The 24873-nt window shown below is 36.7% G+C and overlaps 1 protein-coding gene across 1 annotated transcript in view; it reads left to right on the plus strand.

Annotated features, from left to right (window-relative positions):
• Chd9 (chromodomain helicase DNA binding protein 9) overlaps positions 1–24873 on the plus strand; it is a 224822-nt gene that overhangs the window by 110148 nt on the left and 89801 nt on the right. The window contains exon 3 of the mRNA XM_051195107.1: positions 14399–14730. Within this exon, the coding sequence (XP_051051064.1) occupies positions 14399–14730 (332 nt within the window). The remainder of the gene's footprint in view (positions 1–14398; positions 14731–24873) is intronic.

The following is a 24873-nucleotide window of genomic DNA, read 5'->3' on the forward strand; positions in this document are numbered from 1 at the left end:
ATGTTTTTATATTTGCATTTTACTTTTATTAAATTTGTTATTTGAAAGACTGTATTCTAAAAGTTCCATATTGAATGATGTTATCTGCCTCTTTCTACTTCCTGAATTACAAATTACAACAGACCCAACAAATGTTGTCCATATTGGTTCCCAAACTCATTCTTTTTGTGTTTTTTGACACGGGATTCCTCTCTGTGGCCTGGCTGCCCTAGAACTTTTTTGTAGACCAGAATGGCCTCAGAACTCCAGAGATTTGCCTGCCTCTGCCTCCCAAAAGCTGTGATTAAAGGCATGTGCCACCTCCCGCCTACCAAACTCATTTTTAAAGTTTATTTTTAATTATGTGTATGTGTATGCATGTGGGTACCCTCAGAAACCACAGCTGTTGGATCTCCTGGAGCTGGAGTTACAGGTGGTCGTAGCCATCTGATGAGCATGATGGAAATTGAAGTCAGGTCCTCTAGAAAGAAAAGAACTCACAACTGCTGAACATCCATCTCTTCAACCCCCTCATACTCATTCTTAAGGCCTTATCAGTCCAAGGATAAATTGCTAATTGAGTCCCCCTGTTGCCAGTTATCATAGTCTACAATGTAACTTTCTACCTGGCAGGGGAAATACAATTTTTTTCTCAACATCCAAAAATACTTTGTCTGTTAAAACAACCACAAAAGTGAACAAACAAACAAACCACCACCAACCAACCAACCAACAAATCAAAATGATTTAAAATAGACCCAAGGTAGGGTTTGTCCGTAGTATGTCAAAGGTTTCTCAAATTTTTGCCTCACCCAATCCTTGTAAGTGACTTTTCCACTACTTTTTCTAGTCCATTTGGGCTTTTGAGAGTGAGCAGTATTTGTCCTGTGTTCAGAAGGGGAAGGGCCATAGTGCCTCAGCATCCTGTTGAGTGAGCATTTTAACACCTCCTGTTTCAAATCTATTTGGCAAGACTATTACTCATTATGTATGATTGTCTTCTTTCCTTGCAACATTTCTTTCTCTTTATTCACTTTACTCCTTAAGAGGACAATCTTCTCTTGTTAATATTGACTTGTTTTTCACAAATATGTGATAGTTTATTATTTTGCTCTTTTGTCTTGTGCATGCTATATATTCTATGTTTATAATAAGATGATCTGTGTGTGTGTGTGTGTGTGTGTGTGTGTGTGTGTGTGTGTGTGTGTGTCTGTCTGTCTGTCTGTCTTTGTGTGGCCAGCATTCAGTTTCCTTTTTCTTTTCCTTTTTGTTTAAAGGTTTTTTGTTACTATTATTTTATATATGTGGATATTTTGCCTTCATGTTTGTCTTGGCACCACATGTGTGCTTTGTGTCTCAGATACCAGAAAAGGGCATTGTTATGACTATATAAATGGAATCATGCTATCTCTACTCTTGTTTCTGCATTTTAAACATAGCACTTCTTAGATTTGTTTATACCCTTTCCTGTATCAGTATACCATTAAACTTTTAAAAAAGATACTTATTATTGATGTGTATGTTTGTGCCTGTGTGAGTGTATACACACCATGTGCATGAAGCTATCTGTGGAGACCAGAAGAAGGCACTGATCTCCTGAATCTTTAGTTACAGGGAATGTAAGCCTTCTGATCTGGGTAATAGGAACTGAACCCAGGTCCTCTGCAGGAGCTGTACATGCTTTTATGCAGGAGCTGTACATGCTTTTAACCACACTAATTCATCAAAGAAATTTTTATAAAGAATTATGTGTAATAAGATGGTCTTTTTGGTTTTTGTGTGACTATATATTCTAACATCATTCTTATACTAGGCAAACTCTATGTCAGGTACATTTTCAAGGTCAATGTCAATTTTTTTCCTCTTTCCCTGACTCTTTCTCTTCCTTCTCCATTCATTCTTTACCGGTCCACCAGTAAAATTTACTGTATACCATATAGACCTCAAATTTAGAGTAATCTTGCTTTTGCTTCTCACTTGAGTTCTGGGCTACAGATGTGTACAACCATATCCAGTTCAAAGTTAGCTGTTACACACACACACACACACACAGAGGGAGAGAGAGAGAGAGAGAGAGAGAGAGAGAGAGAGAGAGAGAGATGGGGGGTGGAGGGAGAGAGAGGGAGGGAGGGGGAGAGAGACAGAGGGACAGAGTATAGCTGTTGTGATGGTTTGGGGGTTATATTGCTCACTCTTTACTCTGAAAGTGTGAGATTGGCATCCATCTTGCAATTCTGGTCTTAAAAAGGCAGAAACAGGTCCCCAGAGCAAGCCAACTAGCAAGAATATCTGCATAAGTGAGCATTGAACTTGACTGAGCGATCCTGCCTCAGTAATAAAGTGGGCGAACTATAGTTCTTGACATTAGCCTACACATGCACATAATACCACAAGTATACACAACATGAAAAACAAAACAAAGACTGCATTGTGATTGGTATTATACATTCCCAGTATCAGTGTACGAGAATTTCAGACGCTCTCCTCCTCCAAACAGGGGAATTCAGGTCCTAACCCCACTACATTTTAATTTAAGGCTCTAGTACTGAGCTACATTCTGGGCCCTTTGGTTTTGTTTTAAGAATAGGTCTGTTGCTCTTGAGCTTAGCTTGGACTTGAGTTTGGTATGTAATCCAGGCTGGCCTCAAACCTGAGCTCTTCCTGCCTCCATGTCCTGATTGCTGAGATTTCAGATGTACTTCAGCCTATCCTGATAGCTTTTCAGTCTTTTTAATTTTAACCATTGTGTTGTAATTTTTAGTTTTCTAATACATCATGATGCTGTATATCTTTTAGCCCAAAATTCCTGTCTTGTTTAGTTGTTAAAGTTGTTAGTTTGTTGAAGTCTTTTTAACAGTCAGATATAAGCCAGTGTCTCTAGTATGACAATTAATTGAATTATCTCACATATCTAGCTAGAGGTTGTAAATTTAAATGTGAAACTATCAAACATGAGGTAGATTCTAGAGATACAAACTAAATGTGGCCTCAGCTTATAAATAACTACAACTATGCTAAGTATATCAATAAAGTTACTGTAATAAAAAAAATAGTATCCAAACGTAAGCTTTGTTTGTTCTGCGTGCTTAGGGTCTCATGCCTACTAAAGCAGTACTCTGTAATGGCTGTAAATTTTTGAATGGACACTGACTAGACTGCCTTTTTGAAAAAGGGTACTGTTTTTGTCATTTTTGTTGTTGCAATAGCAAAACACTAGAGACCGAGTAATTTAGAAGAGAGGTTCATTTGGCTCACTGTTCTTTCTATAAGCTGTGAAAACAAAGAGCCTAGTGTTGACTTCTGCTTAGTGGACAGTGTGGTTGCATTATAAGAGAAGATATCATGTGGTGAGACAGAGGGAGCTTGCTTCCATCACATGGCCACTCTACTGATACTCATGAATCCATGAGTGGATATTTATGAAGACAGCCTTCATGGTTCACTCATTTTCCTAATGCCATTAGCATGTAATTTGAGGGATTATCCCCTCACACCACCACCTTTGTTTGAGACAGGGTTTCTTTGTATAGCCCTGGCTGTCCTGGAACTTGCTGTGTAAATCAGGCTGGCCTTGAACTCAGAGATACACCTACTTCTGCTTCTCAATGCTAGGATTAAAGGAATGTGCTACCATGTCCAGCTCAAATGTATTCATTCTAATGCTGTGTGGTTCCGGATTGTGCTTAGTTTAGTGGTTTAAAAAAAACACATTTATTATCTCATTTGTTTCCTTGGGGCATGTGTCTTGCCTTTTTTCCTCCCCTCTTCTTATTTTGGGGTATTTTAAAAATTGCTGTTAGACTGTGTATGTATAAATGTGTGTGTTTGTGTTGGATAGAGTGGCATCATGTGCCATGGCATGGATATGAAAGTCCATCCTGTTGATTCTGAAGATTGAACTCAGGTCTTCAGGTCGGGCAACATGTACCTTTACCCTTATCAGTTCTTGAGATAATTTTTTTTAGATAATTGCATATTCATATGCAATTTTGAGGAAAAAATGCAGAGAAACCCAGTGTACCTTTTACTCAGTTTCTACAATGGTGGCTTGTTGTTTTTAGAAAGACAAAGTTGCATATAGCCCAGGCTAGCTTTGAACTCCTGATCCTCTTGCCCATACCTCCAGAATGATGATATTATAGGCATATATATCTAATAGTAGCATATACTATATAGAAGTACAGTATACTAAAGTACCATATACTAAATCAGAGTCAATTAATTTTAAATAGATTTCCTCAGTTTGATATGCTATCTATGATTTATTGGGTGATTTTTCAGTCCTGGCCTGAACATTTTTAGGCAGATTCTCTCACTGAAGCTGTATTTCTAGCTTGCCTCATGTATTTCTATAAAATTTAATGTGTAAATAAATAATTTACTGATTTATCTACTATTTTGTAGTCAGTGTACTTCCATCATCATCAAGCTCCCTAATAGTAAGTACTCTTGTATAACTACACTTACCTCTCTCCCATTTCTAACCCTTACCAACACCAACCTGTTAATCCATCTATTATCATTTTTCTACTGCAAGAATGTTGTACAAATGAAATTATGTAGTGTGTACTTGTATAATTAGGCCAATCTCCTCTGCACCTAGTTTATTTCCCTTTGGTTAACTCAGAAGGCTGGCTTAGACCTGAAATGTTGTATTTCTAAAATCAGTTCCCTTTCACACATTCTCTGTGACAATTTATCATTGACACAGTTTCAGTCCACTCTTAAGGGGATGTGGTTAAACAGCAATGAGGGTCTCTGATGTATCACATTTATTGTGTCCACTATAGTAAGTGATCAGCTTTGTAAATATATAATGACTCCCTTTTGAAGTTAGCATGTTTGGTAGAAAAGTAATGCCCTAATCTTTATTATAGCTGACAATGAAAGTAATGAGAATTGCTTATGAACAGTCACTTACTGTAGTAAACACTGGGCAAAGGCTGTCGCTCAGTGGTAGAATGCTTGCACAGCATTATTAAAGACAGGGCTTAATCCTCGGTGCCATAGGAAAAGGGAGGAGGCAGCTTTCAATACTACTGAACTGTTAATGAATAGATGTAAAATAGATGTAATGAATAAATGTTGATACCAGTCTTCATGTAATGATAATGACTAGATCTAATTTGAGGTGAAACATTTTGTTAATTGTAGGTCAATTTTACAACTTTCTAAGTCAAACAAATTTTATGTTATTTATTCACAGTGAAATAAAGTTTTAGTTTCTAATATATGAATTATTATTTTTGGGTTTTCAAGATGGGTTTCTCTGTATAGTACTGGCTGTACTGCAACTTTGTCTGTGCCAGATTGGGCTCAAACTCAGATCCACCTGCCTCTGCCTCCTGACTACAGGGATTGTGTCCCACCACACCCAGGGTTTTTTTTTTTTTTTTAAGACATTTTAATTTTAAAATTATATGTATTTAAGTACAGAAGAAGGCGTCCGATCCCTTGGGGCTAGAGTTATATGCTGTTGTGAGACACTAATGTGGGTCCAGGAAACAAAACCCTGGTCCTTTGGAAGAGTAGCACTCAATCTTAGCTACTGGGCCATCTCTCCAGTCCAAGTTTTAGTTTTTGCTCATAGATGTGTCCTCCTTCAGTTTGCTTGTGTTCTAATTGTTGTGTAGTGTAAAAATGGTATTTCATAATGGCAGACAAGCAGGAAGGGTGGCCTTCTGCTATCTAAGAGTCTCACTGGAAATTCACCAAACAAGTATGCACTGTTCTGCCACCCCCAACAAGACTTAATTTATGGTAAGGTTGCTTCTGTTGTGAATATGTTGTCTCTGTGGGGGAAAAAAGGAGGTAGAAAAGAAAAGGTTAAAAGACATTGGTGGGCTGGTATAAATTTAGTGAGATTGTGTGTTTTACCTAAGAGAGTTTCTTCTATTTTGTTTTAGTTTTGGTTTTCGAGACAGGGTTTTTCTGTGTAGCCCTGACTCTCCTGGAACTCACTCTGTAGACTAGGCTGGCCTTGAACTAACAGAGATCCACCTGTCTCTGCTTTCCAAGTGCTGGGACTAAAGGTGTGTACCACCACCACCAGGCTGTTTCTATTTTATAGTGGGAGTAATAACTTCTATCACAAAAACTGTGGATGAATTAATTAAGGTAACACAGATTGAACTTCTCTACTAGATAGCACAAATGTTAGTTTTCATCTATAAATCATTTGTTTATAATTGCAAGAGTACTTAAGTAACATTCTTTACTCATTGGTGCATAAGTAAATTGGTATTTATATGATCAGCCTGGTCTTGGTTTACAGAAGACCTCAGCCTACTTACAGTAACTAGAAAGTAATTGTTTTCGTCCTTTCTCTTTTGGCCTTTTTGGAGGGCCCACCTTCCATCCAGCTCCCAAATAACTCAGCCACAGAGGCTTTTTCTTAGTTGTGAGTGTTCAGTCTTAGCTTGGCTTTTTCTAGCCAGTGTTTCTGGCTAATTAAGATAAAATTACCCTGTTTACTTTTTCCTTTTGGGCTTTTACCTTTCTTCTAAATGTTTTACTTTCCTTCCTACTCCGTGACTGGCTGGGTGGCTGACCCCCGGCATCCTCCTCTCCTCCTTTTCTTGTTGCTCTTCCCTTCCCCGATTCTCGTTCTATTTATTCCTCTGCCTGCCAGCCCTGCCCACTCTTGTTCCTGCCTCACTACTGACTGTTCACCTCTTTATTAGGACCACCAGGTGTTTTAGATAGGCAAATTATAACACACCTTTACAGAGTTTAACAAATGCAGGATAAACAAAAGTCACACACCTTAAAATAATATTTCCCAACAGGTACTTTATTATGCTTTATAGAAGGCAAGATATAACTGGCTCATGTGCTCTATACAGTGGGATAAACTTTATTTTTAAAAGTTAACTTTAAAAAACTGTGTCGGTATTTTGACTGCATGTGTGTTTGTGTGCCATTTACATGCAGTGGAGGCAGAAGAGGGCATCATATTCTCTGGAAGGAGAGCTATAGACAGTTGTGAGTCACTATGAGAGTGCTGGGAACCAGACAAGCATCTTCTGAAGAGCAGCCAGTTCTCTCACTGACGAGCATTTCTTCAACCACAAGCATTGCATCTTCCTTAAAGCCTCACGTAATTCTTTTCTGTGTTATATTGTTAGTGTGCTATCTGTCATATCTTGTATCTCACCCTCCACTCCTCCTCCTTATTTTCTGCTGCTTGTCCTCCTCCTCTTCTTCCTCTGTGAGGAGCACTACTAAAAGCCAGCTACTTGCAGTTAGCGCACTTCCAGAACTATTTCACTTCTAGCACCAATGCAAGCTTGGCCAGGGGTTGGTAGAGGTTCCTGGAGCTGAACTGACTGCAGAAACTCACTAAAGGCTGTTTGTTCTCACTTATGATGTTATTGCAGAGGTAGGCAACACATTAAAACTCTTCCAAAAAAAGGAAGAGCAGACTGAGAGTCTCATACACAAAGTTTCTGTTTTCCTCTCCCAAGGATTCAGGTCTTAGCTCTGAGATATGACAACATATATGGAGTACTGTTCCTCAGCGAAGCTCACCAAGACTCTTGGTGATTGCTTATTTACCTGATGTCAGTTTTAAGATTGATGCTTCTAGGTAGGCCAAATCCTCCAGTCTAAATTGTATAATTAACCTTTCTGATGGCCAACCTTAGGTAAAAGTCCAAGGTGTCTAATTCCTGATCTAAAGAGAGACACTTCTATTATGTAAAGCAAAAATTTCTCCTAGAAGTCAAGGACAACGCCAAATTGATTGTATTGAGACAATCCACTGTAACTTGACTGTTCTTGTGCCCTGATCCTCCTCCTCTACCTCACCATTGCTTGGATTGTAGTGCACCTTAGCCAACAAGGGTAAATTCCTCACTTTAAGTGTTAGAAAAACTATAGCCTTTGGTAACTTGATTTAGTCTCATCCACTCATTCTTTTACCAGACATTTTGCATTTAATGCGACAAGTTTTCCTTCAGGTGGCAAAGAACACAGTCTTTTTCTCCAAAGAGCTTACGTCCCTGATGTAAATTTTAAGATTTTCTCCTTTGATTCTGTAATTATCCTCTAGCCAGACTTATATTCAATTGCAACATAGCCACCCTAGTACTCCTAGTTTATGGTGCTATTGCTATGATAAAACACTGTGACCAAAAGCAACTTGGGGAGGAAAGGGTTTGTTTGGCTTCCATGTCCACTTTACTGTTTATTATCAAAGGAAGTCAGGACGGGAACTCAGGCAGGAATCCAGAGGCTAATGCACAGGCGATGGAGGGGTGCTGCTTACTGGCTTACTCCCCATGACTTATTCAGCCTGCTTTTTTATAGAATGCAGGAGCACCAGCCCAGGGATGGCACCACCCACAATAGACTGGGCCTCCCACCTCAATCACTAAGAAATGCTCTTGCTTATAGCCTGATCTTATGGAGGCATTTCCAGGTTTCCTCTTCTCAGATGATTATAGCTTGTGTCAGGTTGGCATAAAACTAGCCATGACACCACTAAATGAAATGAAAGCATTCAGTGACTTACAATAGTGCTCTGAAGTTCGTTTTTTTGTTTGTTTGTTTGTTTTTGTTTGTTTGTTTGTTTTGTTTTTGACTACGCCTCAATATATAGGACTCAATATGTACTTATGAATATATTTGAAAGGCTGAGACAGATAACAGAATTTCATCGGGGGTTGGGGTGATGGATCAGTACGTAAGTACCCTTGCTGCGCAAATAGGAGAGCTGAGTTCATGTCCCGACCTGGCCTAGAACTCACAGAGATTCATCTACTTTTGTGTGTATGGTCCCCATGGAAGCTAGAAGAAGAGGGTGTTGGGTCTTCTGTAACTGTAGTTCTAGGCAGTTGTGAGCTGTCATGGGGGGTGCTGGGAACCAAACTGAGGACTTCTGCAAAAACAATAGGTAATCTTAATATTGAACCATAACACCAGCTCCATAACTCATTATTATTGTATTGAGAATAGCTTCTTTATCTTTCCTCACTTTCCCTCCTGTTCTTCTCCATCCCCTGCTTTTCCCTCCCTACAGTTATTTTTGCCTTAACCTCTGAGTGCTTAGACTTTATTCTTAAAGATAGGCCTTGTGGGGGGGGGAAGGAGAGGAAGGAGAATTGGGGTTGATAGGTAAAATGAAAAATAAATTAAAAAAAAAAAAAAGATACGTCATGCTATGTAGCATTTGGCAGGGTTGAGGGTCATTGTATAGACCAGGCTGGCTACAAACCTGCAGGTGCTGAAATTATAGGCATATAGCATCCCCGGTCCCCATTATTCTGTAATCATTTATTGATTCTTTGATTTCCTCTGCATTACTTGATTTAACTATGTTTATCATTCTTCCACATTCATCTAGTTTTCTTGTCATGGTAAGTGTACACACTTGAATTTCAAACTAGTTAGCAGCCACTTTTTCACTAGTGTCATCTTATAGTCATATCTTGTCATACTTCAGATTTCCTCACTTGTTTAAAATGTGTACTCAGGTTTGACATGTTCAGATAAATACAGTGTTTCTTTGCGTAGTTCTGGCTGTCCTGGAACTCACAGAAATCTGCCTGCCTCTACCCAAGTGCTGGGACTAAAGTTGTGTGCTGCCACACCCAAAACTGTTTTGTTTGTTTGTTTGTTTTGTTTTTTAAACATGATATTGCTTGAGCAGTCAGTTGATGATTAAAATATAGACACTTTTTAAAATGCACTACCACATCACTGCAGTCTGAAAGTTCTAACCCTAACAACAAAAGCAGTGTAATTGTTAACTACTGAGGAAACCTAAATACTCCAATCACAAGATGAAAATTTAACATTTTAATTTATTAATATTCCAGTTCACAGATATGAAGAGAATGCAGCAAAATGATCTCTCCACTTTAGGTAAAAACTCTGAAAATAAATCAAGACAGAACTCAAGGAAAGATTGACTTGACTGTATTTTTCCCTCTCTGAAAGCAAGTCTTTGCTGGGTGTGGTAGTGTGGCACACACTTATAATCCCTACAGTTTTAGCTGGGTGTAGTAGTGTGGCACAATCCTATAATTTCAGCTCTGGAGATGTCTAGGGCCCCTAGTTTAGACCAGCAGTGGCTAAAAAACAAAAGTGAGAACATCAACTTACTGTTGACAGCTCTAACACCTTATAAATTATGGTATCAAGTTATTATGAGGTATTTACTTTTTGTGACTGGAGAAATTCATTCATTTGTTCATTCACTGATATTTTTGGCACTGGGATTGAACCTAGTGTATCAAGCATGCCAAACAAGTTCTATATCACAAACCTACAGAAAAGTTGCAATGGATTAAAAAGTTCTTTTAACTTATCTCATTTGAACAACAGTTGCAGAGCAGATGTTCCATATTTCCTACATTAGGGACATTTTCCTACATAATCCCAATGTAGTAAATCAGAAATTAGTACAATAGAGGCTGTAGAGAGGAAGAAGAAAACATACCGTATTTACGGAGTTTCTGGTAGAATTCAATTAATGGTTGGAAGGAGGAAGTAGACGAAACATTAGCACTGTGTTTGTGTTTTTATATTTTATCTAAATTGGAAAATAACTTTCACCTCATGGAGATATAGTGTAAACCCTGAATTCCAGTAGTAGAAGAACTGTTTGATCATACACTATCCTTCTGTTAAGGTGAATTGTTAAGTAGTTACTATGTTTGAGTAAGGAGAAGCTTAGTAATAAATTGTGATTGTTTGGGGAGGAGAATAGCAGGGAATTGGGAGTTTCAATATGGCCTTGCACATGCTAGTTAATGTTTGAGCCACATCCCCAGGACCCATACCCTATCTTTCAACCTCAACTACTCTTTGTTTAAGGATCCAGCTCCAATTTCCAAATGTTAGTGTTCAGTATTTGAAACTCAGCATGAAAAGAATTGCATACACATATAATTTCTCATCTAGGTTTCCTATTTTACCTTTTCGTATACGAGAACTTGGTCTAGAATCAACTGTTGACTTTTCTTGTAGCTCTACCATATTCCATCCATACTTTACTGATCTCTGCATCTTTTATTGGATACTAGAAAGAGTAAAGAAAAAAATTACCCTAGCTTTATTATTACCAACATGACATTTTGAAAAAGCTACTCACTTTTATTTGTATTTAAGTTGACCTCTATAAATTCCTATGATTGAATTATATGCCATAAGACATAGTTAAAAGGCATGGTCTCTTTAAGGAAGTTGTCTTCTAATCTATGTTCCCTTATCCAGTAGCAATGGAATCTTTAAAAATGTATTTTATTGTGTGTGTGTGTGTGTGTGTGTGTGTGTGTGTGTGTGTGTGTGTGTACCATGTATATTCCTAGTGCCCACAGAGGCCAGAAGAGAGCATCAGGCCTCTTGGAACTAGAGTTTCAGGCTCTTGTGAAGGACATTAGAAGAGTAGGCAGTATGTACTAGTGCTCTTAAATGCTGACCTGGCCCTCTAAGAGCTCCCTTCCATGGGATCTTAAGCAGGTCACTTCTTTTATGCAAGTGTCTGCAAATTAAGAAATAAAACAGCAATATAGAACTAAAATAGATCTGTTTTTAATGTTAACTAGGGTGATGTATACAAACTATGAGGAATTGTGAGAATAGTACTTGATGCCAAATTAGCAATGTTTCCACTCTTACATCAATAATTTTGTATTGTTTGCTCTTGAATCTCTTCTGTCATTTTGTAACAACAGCCACATGGGTGTCTGTCCTCTTCTGTTTGCCATCCTCCTTCTCTTTGTTAATGTTATTACCTGTTTCTCATTTAGGATTAAATTAGTTAATACTCATAAATACTCAGGACAGTGCCTGGCAATAATTCCTAAGTATATGCTAGTTCTTAATACTGCTATAAATTTTTGCATCAATAAGTACTGTGGTCGCTGTGATCTTTCCTTGAGATCAGGTTCCTGCTTTCACACTCTTCTCACATGCTTCCCAGCTTGATCAGTCCTTCTGGGCCTGTTTGGAGAATGTGGCATTTGCCTGGAACTTTTGGTTTTTCCCAAAAGGAACAATAAGAAAATACTTTTTATACTGGTATCAGCTGACTTGTAAAGAACAGCTGGAAAGGGGGCATTAATAAAGAGATGAATTTGAGTTTTGAATCAGAAGTTTTAAGTATTTAAAGATACTGCTTACTGAAATATTCTCCATTTTAAAGTGGGAATACTGGCCTATGCCTTTAGTCCTAGCATTCCAAGGCAGAATGAGGTGGATGTCTGAGTTCCAGGACAACTAAAGCTGAGCCTGTCTCAAACAAACAAAAACAATGAATTCAAATCAACTTGTTATTTATTTTTAACAAGATATTAAACTTAATTTTTTTCTGATTCATAAATTTAGTTGAAACAGTATGAAGAGTAAAGACCAAAAAGATTAAGATTTTTGTTGGGAAATCAAAGTGTTCATTGAGATAATGAAAATAGTTTCATTTCTTAACTTTAAAAAAAAATAACAGTTTTGTTATTGCTGCCTTTAGATGATACATAAAGAAAATTTCTGAACAAGTCACTTGTTAGGTATTGATTTGCATGACTTGCTCTTTAACCCGTTGTTCATCAGCAGCTACTTTTAGTAGTTTAAATATTTTATTAGGATTTTTTGAAGAAAAGTATTTTTCTTCAGTAAAAATGCATTGATTAAAAAAAAAAAATACCGAGCCACATGAAGCCATTTTGTCTACTGTTTTAGTTCCCAGATGATTAAAAACAAAAACAAATACAAACTATATTTTCATGTGTATTTTTAAAAACTTGACTGCAAAAAGTGGCAGATTAAGAGTTAATGTGTTTCGGAGGGAAGAACAGTCCATTGGGGGTTAAACTGCAGAGTCTAATGGAATAATAACTGGTAGCACCATCTGCTGGCCTACTTCCGCAGAAGGAGTCAGTATTTTTAACGACATCTCTAATATTCATGCTGATGCATTTTGATGCTTTGTGCATTCATTTCTTTCTGTGCTTTGTTGGAATCTGGCTATCTGCTTAGAGCTTTTGAAGAAACAGCTTTTAGGAGGGCTTGCAGCTTTTATCAGAGCTGAAGAGGATGAACACTGGATATAAACTTGCCAAGGCAGGAATGTGTTGATAAATCAAAATGTGTGTTTGTGGACGGTTGTGCCTCTCTTGGTTGCAGCTTGCTAAATAGGCCATTTAGGAATCTTCTTTCAATGCATTTTTCTTGAGCACTGCCTGGGGTGGTGAAAAAGCAGAGGGCAAGCCTTTGTCTGACGCCAAAAATGTCTTCAGTGAAGAGGCCAAGAGGAAGGGTAAGTGAAAGCCTGAATGAGTGGGAGGAGGAGGGGTTCTTTGGGCTAAAAGGCTAATGGGATTGAATAACCCTCCTCGTTACTGGCTGCTGCTGCGGGAGTCGCACTGCATCGCCATCTTGAGCTTGGTGCTGTTTTCTCAGTCTTGGTTATTTGTTGTAGCCTGTAGGCCTTAAGGTGGCATTTTAGTGATCGTGTCTAAGCCTCCCTTCCTTTCCCAGTGCTGTAGCACTGCTCTGAAACCTTGATAAGACAGGCATAGAAAAGACACCCAGTAGAACACACTGGAATCGGCGTGAAAATGTGTTTGGAAATCCCTGGTTTTTTTCTCTGCTGTAGTCAGAGGCATGTTTACGGGTAAGAACATAACAAGACTGTGATCTAAGCTTATATGGATGAATGTGTGTTTGGAGAGGAAATTCTTTGAAAATGCTCTTGGTCTGCTTCCTGTGGGATTGCTAAAATATTAGTTATATGTAATATGCATATTATATATAATATATATTTAATATAAAAACAGTTAAACTTGTTCCTTTCCCAAATTGCTTGAGCAAAATTATGATAAAGAAAAAAACCAAAAATCCATATTTTACTCTTTCATGGTAGAATGAAAACTTTCTTTGGTTTTAGATATGAAAATGTCTGTTTACTAATCTCATAGCTATATGCCTAGATTAAGATGATTTTTTGTTCTCTTCCTAGTCTTAAAACAGAGCCTTTATTTTTCTAAAACTCAATATAAGGATACGTGATTCTAAGTTACAATAGCTATTTCTGAATTTACCTGAGTTTTGGAAGAAAGCTAAAAGAAAGACATTCATCCTAAATGCAATTAATAATTATATAACTATATTTATAGATTTATAGGATAAAATCTGAATCACCTAAAGAGTACTGTAGAAATATAAACAAGTCTGTCCTTCCCTAACCTTTATTTCCCAGTCAGTAGTTGAGCTGTTTATACTAGTTTCCAGGTAAGCAGAATGTCTTATGAATACAATGTCTCAAATATTTGCTTATGTAATTTTAATGCTCTGTTTAATTTAAAATTTACAGATATTTATGTCAGTCATATATATATGTGATACACACACACACACACACACACACACACACACATTGATGTATTCTATTTTAAGAGAAATTTGTTTGTTTCTCTAGCCTCCATCTTCCAAGAAGAATGATGGTTCTGGGACATATACTAAGTTGCAGAATACCCAGGTGAGGGTCATGTCCGAGAAAAAGCCAAGAAAAAAGGTGGAATCAGAAAGCAAACAAGAAAAGGCTAATCGAATAATATCAGAGGCTATAGCAAGAGCAAAGGAACGTGGGGAACGTAATATTCCACGAGTAATGAGCCCTGAGAACTTTCCTAGTGCTTCAGTTGAAGGGAAAGAAGAAAAGAGAGGCCGAAGGATGAAATCTAAGCCAAAAGACAGAGATAACAAGAAAGCAAAAACTTGTTCAAAGTTGAAAGAGAAGACAAAAATTGGGTAAGTTGATTAGTTAAATGTAATGTTTTCCAGTTTTTGTTGAAATCTAACTTGTGTGACTTTTTTTCTGCTTTTGAGTGTGATAGATGAGCTCCATTAGGGGTGTTTTATATTGCTGGATACCAGGTATACTTTATTTCCAATTTCAATGAATTACTAGGGTCACACAAATATTACTTTTCTATTAACATAGTATTTTGTTTATTTGTATTAATAAAAGAAAACATGCAAGGGAGAGGAATAAAAATCTGTATTTTTCTGATGTTTCTAGAGTAACTTTCTTTAAAAACATATTTGAAATTCTTTCAAGGTTGCTTTACCTCTTAGGGGCATTGTACCTTGCAGGGTACCTAATAATTTAAAAGCATAACATAGAGTATTTTCTCAGATAACCCAACCACACAAAAACTCTGGATTGTGAATCAGCAATTACAATAGACATGTACTGACTTATTTTATGTAATAAAGAGGCCAGGTATTAATGTTTCAAGAGAATCCTAAGAGTAAAGGAATACCCACCAAATCTATTTATCTATTGTATTTTATTATTACATGTTTTTGGGAGTGTTGGGGAATCAAAACCTGTCTTTGTTTTTTGTTTTAAAATTTAAAACCAAGGTCTTTAATTTTATACTAGACAAAAAAATATGCTAGACAAGCATCCTGTAGCTCACCTTCATTCCCAGTGCCAATTCTATGCATTTTAATTTGATTGTTTATTCAGCTTCAAAAAAATAAATACATGTATGCTTTGTATGTAAAACTAAGCCTAATGTAAGCCTATAATAGCTTATAATTATTCTTGAGGACTATTTAGTAATTTTGAAACCTTATATAGAATTTTGCATAAAGTGCTTTGTCTGAGTTAATGTAAGTTTTTTTTTTTTTGCTGAACACACACAAACATAGAGAACAGTATAAAGAGAAAATTCCTCTGACTTCTGTCATTTGCTATATAGGTTACTAACCTATATAGCAATTAAATTCTGTCATTCTGATACAGTCAAATAAATACATTCTGTTTCCATATAATGTATCAATAAATAATAATAATATTTGCCGACAAACAAAGTGAAGTTAAAATCTTCACATTTTAAAAAAAAAATTGTCCCTATGTTATCAGTCTTCATAGCCAGCATAAATTGTGCTGAGATTCTTTTTTTTTTTAAGGTTTTATTTTTTTTTATTTTCTGTGTATGTCTGAGTGTATGCTATAGTAGATTATGGACCTCTATGTTGATGCTGGAAACTGAACCTAGGACCTCTATAAAACCACTGAATCATCTCTCTAGCCCTTACTCATTCATTTTTTTAAAAGTTTTTGTTCATTTTTTTTTTAATGAAAGTACATTTTTCCCCTATTATATCTATTTTTAACTTAGGAAGCCTACATTTCACCTTTCCCTATATTAAAAGTTAATAGTCAAGATTTGTTTTTTGAGCCAGGGTTTTTCTGTGTAACAATCTTGGCTGTCCTGAAACTAGCTTTGTAGACTATGCTGACCTCGAAATCAAATCCATCCATCCACCTGCCTCTGCCTTTTGGATGCTGGGATTAAAGGTGAGCTGGATCTACCACCTTTAAAGTTTTTCTGATTTTAACTTGTTCAGAGATATAGATGGAGAAATACAGTATTTAGAAGGATAATAATTTGAAAACAGTGACATTGAAATTGGTAGGTAAGCTTCAAAAGCTGTAATAACTGTTAATTTCTTTAACTTTGAGGATGAAGGAGACCCTAGTACCTAGAGACAAGTAATTCTAGAGCCGAATCTGAATTAAGAGAATTTTAGGCCCAGGAAGTAAAGATAGAAATAATTAAGTCAAGAGAAATATGTATTTTGAAAATGTGAATTAATATTGTTGGAAATAGTATCATTGCTGTGGCTTGTTTGGAAGGAGAGGAATGAGAGTGGGTTTGTTACTTTTTTATTTTTTTTCCCCCTTTTAGTTTATTATTATTGTTAGGTTTTTCAAGACAGGGTTTCTCTATGTAGACTTGGCTGTTCTAGAACTCTCTCTGTATACCAACCTGGCCTCGAACTAACAGAGATCCACTTGCTTCTGCCTCCTGAGTGCTGTGATTAAAGGTGTGAACCACCACTGCCAGGCCACTTTTATTTCACTTTTTGAGACTGGCCTAGAACCCGTTATGTAGACCAGGCTGGTATAAAACTTAGTGTAATCTTTCTGCCTCTGCCTCTGCCTCCTTAATTCTAGGATTACAGACAGGTCTATCTTTGAGTTATTCTTTTTAAGAGTTGTATTTTTTGTTAAAACTAAGTAGATTATTTAAAATACAATGTAATATTACATCATCAATTGCTTTAATGCTTTTCCCCCCTTCTTCCTACCCCCGGCCCTCAAATATGCCAATCTTTAATAAGTAGAAAAAGAAAATTTTACTGAAAGCTTTTTTTTTTTTTTTTTTTTTTTTTAATTGTAGTTTGCTTTTCTTTCTCTCTTGCTCAAATACGTGTCAGGATACTGAGTAATATAGGCTTTGTGACAGTTGATTCTCAGCCTGGACATTAACCCAAGGCATTGCATATATTAGGCAAGCAATCTACCACTAAACTACATTCTTATCCCTAGGTTCTTTTGATAGAGGAATTGATAAGTTGTAGGCAAGTAAGTAAAACTGAATTTCACCTACTTATTTTGAAGCTATTTTGCAGTAAATAATTTTGATTATCTTTATCATCATAGATTAAAAAATACTGTTGTACATTAGGAAAAACAGGATAAAAATTTTAAATTACATTTTTGTGTGTATGTGCGTGTGTATGGGTGTATGTGTGGACATGTTCATCTTTCCTCGTGTGTGTGTGTGTGTGTGTGTGTGTGTGTGTGTGTGTGTGTGTGTGCACTTTAGAGGACAGCTTGTAGTGATTATCTGTGCTCTCTTCTCATCACATGGATCCTTGAGATCAAACTCAGGTTATTCATGCTTGACAGCAAGTACTGAATCATCTCATCAACAGTGGATAAAGTATATTAATATTTCATTATTATGTATTCTAATTAGGCAATGTACTTTATTGTTTTTAGTGCTGAGTTCTTAGTTTTTATTGCAGGGTTGGAGGTCAACCCCAGATCCTTTGCATGCTAGACAAGCACTCTCCCACTAAACTGCATTCCTATCCTAGTTTTATTTTGTTTTTTGAAACAAGGTCTCACTATATATCTCTTGTTGGCCTGTAACTCATAATAATCAGCCAATCTATGCCTCTTAGGTGCTGGTATTAAAGGGCTCCAGTCCCATGCCCCGCTCCTAGTCCTAGTTTTTAATTGTTATGTGGGGAGTTATTCAATTAAAGAATGGATTATATTGTTTTAACTATTATTTCATGATATGTGAATAGTTCCTTTTACAAAAATAAGATTTTCTGATAATTTTAGAATTGATCTACTAGTGTCAAATTATTGACACCAGTAATTTTGAACATAATTCATGCTTCAACTTAATCCATTTCCCACCCCTATAGTTTTAAGTATAAATTTAAAAAGTATATTTGGAGGCTGGAGAGATGACTTAGTGGTTAGGAGAGGGTTTCCAGAACCCACATTGGGAGGCATACATACAACTGCTATAACTCCAGCTTCAGGGGATCCATGCTGTCTCCTGGGCTCCGTGAGCACAGCACGTATAAGTACATGGACACACACATATAATTTAAAAATAGAATAAATCTTTTAAAAAAGTACATTTGTAAGTCACAATTTATTGATGATAGCCAGTCAGAATTTGTATTTAACTTATAGATGTGATTTTATGTAAATATTAATCTGGAGAATAATCATTGCTTTAATATGCTTGAAACTTTTTCATTTTTGGAGGTTGGTGTGTGTGTGTGTGTGTGTGTGTATGTGTGTATTTATGTGTGTGTGTGGTATGTGATATATGTGTTTGTATGGTGTGTAAGGGAGAATGTGTCTACATATGATATGCAAGTGGAGGCCAGAGGTCTTTGTCACGTGTCCTCAACGACTCCCTACTTTGTTTTTTGGAGACAAAGTTCTCATTGCACCTGGAGCTCACTGATTTGGCTAGGCTTTCTGGCAGAGGATTTCAGGGACTTGCCTGATTCTGCCAGTGAATACCATTTATGCAGCAAGCACTTTAGCAATTGAGCTATCTCTCAAGTCAGAGTTCCTAGACTGATTTTCTTTATTTGTATGTCTATATGCTATGAATTTGTGTTGTATATGTTTACATGTGTAATATAAGTGGAGGGCACTCTATGTGAAAGCAAGGTTAATATCATGTGACTCGACACTTCATTTACTGAAGCAATTTCTCACTGAACCCCAAATTTACCAGTTCTGCCAGTCTAGTTAGCCTGATTGCCCTGGAGATCTGCTGTCTCTTCAGTACCTGGATTGTAGGCAGGTCACTGCACTGCCTGGCTTGTGTATGTGTATTGGATAGAACTGGGGAACTCTGGTACTCATTTTATTTGACAAGAATCCACCAAACCATCTCCCAAAACCCTAAATTGATACTCTTTTCTATTAAATTTATGTGTATGTATGTGTGCCTGCGGAGGTTTATTTACAGCACATGTATGCACATGCCTTTAGAGGACAGAGGGCATTAGATCCTCTAGAACTGGAGTTACAGCCAGTTGGAAGCCATCCACTGAGGGTACTAGACATCTGTCTAGCCCCCAGATGGGTATGTTCAAAATGTGAGCAGTAGAATGTTTTCAAAACACTTAATACATCACCTCATTTAATCTTTGTAGTAATTCTTACACTTAGTTTGGGTGTGTGGCATGTTAATATCAAACTCTTTGGCTTTGGAACCAATTGTCTTTAGTTACTAGCAGTTTAAGCATGTACAGATACTTACCTGCCATCTTTAGAAGAGAGTTAATCATATTATTTGTCTTCCCGTATCATTTTGAGGAGGAAATGTGTTAGCATTTAAAACAAATAAAACAATATCTTGCATATATGTAGTGATCAGTAAGTGTAACCTGTTATTATTTTCTGAGTCCATAAATAGCATATAGCTGTTTAGGAAAGAAGTCCAGGCTAGGAACTGCATATTTTCCTAAATGCTATACTCATTCACTACCTTGGTTACCTTTTTTCTTAAGCCTTTGTTCCTAAGTAAGATCAGTTAAAAAACCCACACAGAAAAAAATCAAAAATGTAAAGAAACAACAGCAAGTCAGCAAGTAAGTTCAATTACTGCTTTATTGTTTTGTCTGTGTTTTTCTTTTGTGGTGATGTGGGTTGCCCCCCTTCTTCCCCAGGGTCTCACATGTGGCTGTATGCTAGGAAACATTCACTGAGCTGTACTGTTGGTCCAACTGTTGCTGTGTTATATGCTCTTCCTTAGCAGGACTTCCTTTCTTACTGATTATCTAACTGACATAAATAGAGTACTTTTGATCTTGACATGGTCTCATAGCTTTGTAAGTTTCATCAGAAACAGCCCATGATGATTGAACTCTTTGATTTTTTTTGTATTATTCATATTAGTCTGTTGGCTATAGGAAAATGATATAATGAGTATTTGAAGTAGTTTTCTATTTGTATAGCAAAAATACTTAAATGTTGAGATATTTTTCAAGCTCAAATAGAAATTAAACTTGAGGCAATATGACAGAAAGCAATAAGACATTAAACATAAATGCTTTTATATAGTCTTGTTGGTATGGTTTGATGTGGTTTGGTTTGCCTTGGTTTTGGTTCTAGTGGGTCTTGTTTGTGCTAGGCAAGGGCTCTACCACTAAGTTCTATCCTTAGCCTCTTTCTGGCCTTTAAGAATGTGAGATCAGCTCAGCAGTGGTATCCCACATGTGGGAGGCAAAGGCAGGCAGATCTCTGAGTTTGGGGCCAATCTGCTTTGCAGAGTGAGTTCCAGGTTAGCCAAGACTACACAGAGAAACCCTGCCCCCAAAACACACACACACACACACACACACAGAGAGAGAGAGAGAGAGAGAGAGAGAGAAAGAGAGAGAGAGAGAGAGAGAGAGAGAGAGAGAGATTTGAGATGAACTTGGGCTTCATAGAGAGACCCTGTCTGAAATGATGTCATATTCAAATATATAAAGGTATAAAGGGCTAAATTAGTTGTTTGGCATATGCTAACTAAAATATTAGTTATAAAAGTATATGGTATAAATTTGTTATATATTCCTATTATACCATTAATAGTCTGTGTAAAGCCAAGCAGGCAAAATGTTCTTCTAATTTTCCTGTTTAAATCTAAATTACAATATTCAGGTAATTTGGAACAGGAACCTGCAAAATGAGTAGGTATACATGATACTTAGGAATTTCGGTTATGGTTCATTTCTTCATTGTTAAGAATTATGCCTTTACAAGACTAGTGAGTTTTGTCATCAGCAGAAGGTATTCTCCTTCATTGCATATAAAATGTTATTGATGATGAGGCACCATCATTTTGTGTGTGTGTGTGTGTGTGTGTGTGTGTGTGTGTGTGTGTGTGTGTGAGAAAGAAAAGTGTTGCCAATTAAAACTATGGCGATTTCCTAAACGAATTCTGGTTATAAAGATGTTACATGTGGTTCTCTATTTGTTTCTTTATTTTGTTTCATTTTACATGTATATTTTTTAGAATTAAAATTTAACTGTGCTGTCAGTTATGATGGTGTATACTTTAATCATAGCACTTAGGAGAAAGACGTAGGCAGATCTCTGAGTTTGAGACCAGCCTTTTTATAATGAGTTCCAGGATGGCCAGTGCTACATAAAGAGCCCTGTATCAAAAACTAAAAACAATCTGTCTACAAGTGTGTTGAATAATTGTGTAGATTCTTAATAGTTATTTATATGATACTCTCTAGTAAAACAAGTAACATTCAACCCTGGACAGGAAATAACAAAAAATTAAAGTTATCAAAAGCTTACCATACAATTCTTTTCACATATTTAAGGATTAGTGTTGTTTATTTATTTATTTTTTTTTTCCCAAGACAAGGTTTCTCTGTGTAGCCCTGGCTGTATTACAACTTGCTCTGTAGAACAGGTTGGCCTTGAATATAGGGAGATCTACCTGCCTGTACTTCCAGTGCTGGGATTAAAGGCATGTGCCACCACCACCCAGGATTACTGTTGTAACTAAAACAAAAAGCCCATTTAAAACTTGCTTGACCTTTTAATGTGCACTGGGATCCAACTCACATCTTTATATTTGTGCATCAAGCATTTACTCACTGAGCCATTTCCTAGCTTCAGATGTGTTTGTATACTTATTTATCTACTTATTTATTTATGTTGCTTTTGTTTCTTGAGAAAGGGTTCATTTTTCTGTATAGCTCTTGTTGTCTTGGCACTTTCTCTGTAAACCAGGCTGGCCTTGAATTTAGAGATCTTTCTGTTTCTGCCTGTAATGCTAGGATTAAAGTTTTGTCTATCATGCCTGGCTAGAAAAATAAGTATTTTTGATGCCTTTAAAAATGATCTCACTTCTTTTTAGTTACCTTGCAAAAAGAAAATAATGTAAAAATATTATTTTTGCCTGTTTGCTATGCTTACTATTATGTGGATAGAGCTGGGTAGTGGTGGTTCACACCTTTTATCCTAGCACTTGGGAGGCAGAGGCAGGTGAATCTCTGTGATTCCAAGGCCAGCCTGATCTGCAAACTACTCAGAGAAATGCTGTCTCAAAAAAAAGCAAGAAACAAACAAACAAACATTATGTGGGTAGTTCTTATTGCGGTTTGGATTGATTGAGACAGAGCATAGATGTATAATTCTGCCTGACTTTGAGCTCATTGTACTTCTGCCTCATCCCCCTTCATGTGAGGATCACAGATGTGAATCCTTTATACAAAGTATGTTTGGTGTATTAATCACAGCATATGGACTAATTGAGTAAGATTCATTGTCCAATTATTGCAATGAGAGAACCAACAGGGGTCAATTACAGATTGACACAGTGTTGAGCATAGCCTGTTAACAGAATCTACTAATAATGAACAGGCTGGATGTAGATGAGTGCATAATGTGTAGACACATTAGGTATAAACTCTATACTTAAATTTCTCTTTTATATTAGAAACCATTTGGATATTTAGGGGTGTTTGGTTGGTTTTGCCTGATTATCTGTTGCTAATTTGTTGGCATTAATAACAGATCCTTTTAATATTGTGGCTGAAAGAGTGTCTCACCATGTGATTGCTTGGCCTGGAACTCCCTCTGTAGAACAGCCTGGCCTCATACTTACAGAGATCTGCCTGCCTTTGACTCCTGAGTGCTGGGTTTAAGGGTACTTCGCTCCATTAAAGTTTTTTTAAAACCAAAAGTTGCATAAGAAATTTACTATTAAGTTGTTTTATACTATGTTGCTTTATTTTGTGAATATTTCTCCTTGAATTATAAGATCATTGTATTTGACAAATGCATTTACAATGAAAATTTATTGTTATTTCTACTTAATTTTAAATGTATATTATTAATTCAGGATTCTACAACAATTGGATATTTTCTTGACTATCTCTTACTAATCTATGAAATTATCTGAGTTCACAATTTATAGCATCTGTTTTCATTATACAGCCAATAAAGCCCACTGGGTGCTCAAAAGTCATACAGTATTCCATCATACTTTATTCATGTTAAATATTTATTGACTGTCTGAATAAGAGGTCTCATAGCAACCTAGTAACAACCTTTGCTGTTGTGTTTTTTGTTGTTGTTGTTTGCTTCTTACTAGACTTGTGACTTTTTTGTTGATTATTTAGTGATGAACTCTCCCTGTCTATTGACTCTGGTCCCCTCTCTGACCATCTTAGAGTTTTTCTGAGAATTAACAACTAGTATAGGCAAATAAACTTTAAAATTTCAGTGCAGTATAAATAAAAAGAAGTTGAAAAGTTGTCTTCAGCTGGACATGGTGGCACATGCCTTTAATACTAGCACTCCCCAGGTGTATCTCTGAGTTCGAGGCCAGACTAGACTACAAAGAAAGTTCCAGGACAGCCAGGTTACAGAGAAAACCTGTCTAAAACAACAACAAAAATCAAAAAAACCTGTTGTCTTGAATATTTATTCCTAATCTTCTGAGACAACAGACTACTTTAGGAGAATTTTTTAAAACTAGAGCTCACTGTGTTAGTGCACCTTTAGTCCCACTGCACATTGGAGGCCAGCCCATGCAATTAAGAGAGATTCTGTTTCAAAATAACAAGTTGGAATTGGCTGGAGATATGACTTTTTGGAAGTGCTTGTTTACTTGTGAGGAGCCTGGGGGTCAATCTCAGTGTATTGTTCTTTTAACTCCTAGATTTGAGTCTAAGGGTTGGAATCTGCAAATCTAAGGTTTCTTTTCTTTGTTTATTTGTATACATTTGTTGTCTGATTTTTACGTTTTAATTTGAAATAATTTCAGATTTGGGAAACTTGGTACGAGTTCATTTAGGCTTTTAATTTTCTCAAGTTTTGACATTTTATATAACCATAGCACAAGGATCAAAACTAGGAAATAAACACTTATTCAGTCCTGTTAACTGTAGGTAGAGTTTCTCTGTTTTGGCAGGTGTTTCCAAATAACCACAAAAAGGCTTAATGTTAGTTATAAATGCTGAGCTAACTAGCTCTCAGTACAGTTAATCCATTTCTATTCATCTATGTTACCTCTCCCTCATGGTAGAGTGCATTCCCTACATGGCATAAATCAAGGTCTTAAAGATGAAAGAAAGGGGTAACAAGAAAAAGTAAGAGGAAAAAAGACAAAGTATTGGTCAGGTGGTGGTGGCACTCGCCTTGAATGCCAGCACTTAGGAGGCAGAGGCAGAGGCAGGGGGATTTCTATGAGTTAGAGGCTAGCCTGGTCTATAGAGAGAGTTCAAGGAAAGCCATGGCTTCACAGAGAAACTTAGTCTCAAAAAAAAAAAAAAAAATCCTTTGAGATACTCTCCCCCCCCACACACACATGCATATAAAAATCTATAAATATAATTTAAAAATTTACTTAAGGAGATTTACTTAAGGGCTCAGTGGTTAAGCCCACCAGCTCTTCTTCCAGAGGTCCTAAGTTCAATTCCTAGCACATACATGGAGGCTCACAATGTGATGCCATCTTCTGGCCTGCCTGCATACATGCAGACAAAGCACCTGTATACATATAAACATTATTTAAGATGCTGGTTTAGCAGTTA

The sequence above is a fragment of the Phodopus roborovskii genome, unplaced genomic scaffold (genome assembly GCF_943737965.1).
Source record: "Phodopus roborovskii unplaced genomic scaffold, PHOROB, whole genome shotgun sequence".
Taxonomy (NCBI): domain Eukaryota; kingdom Metazoa; phylum Chordata; class Mammalia; order Rodentia; family Cricetidae; genus Phodopus; species Phodopus roborovskii.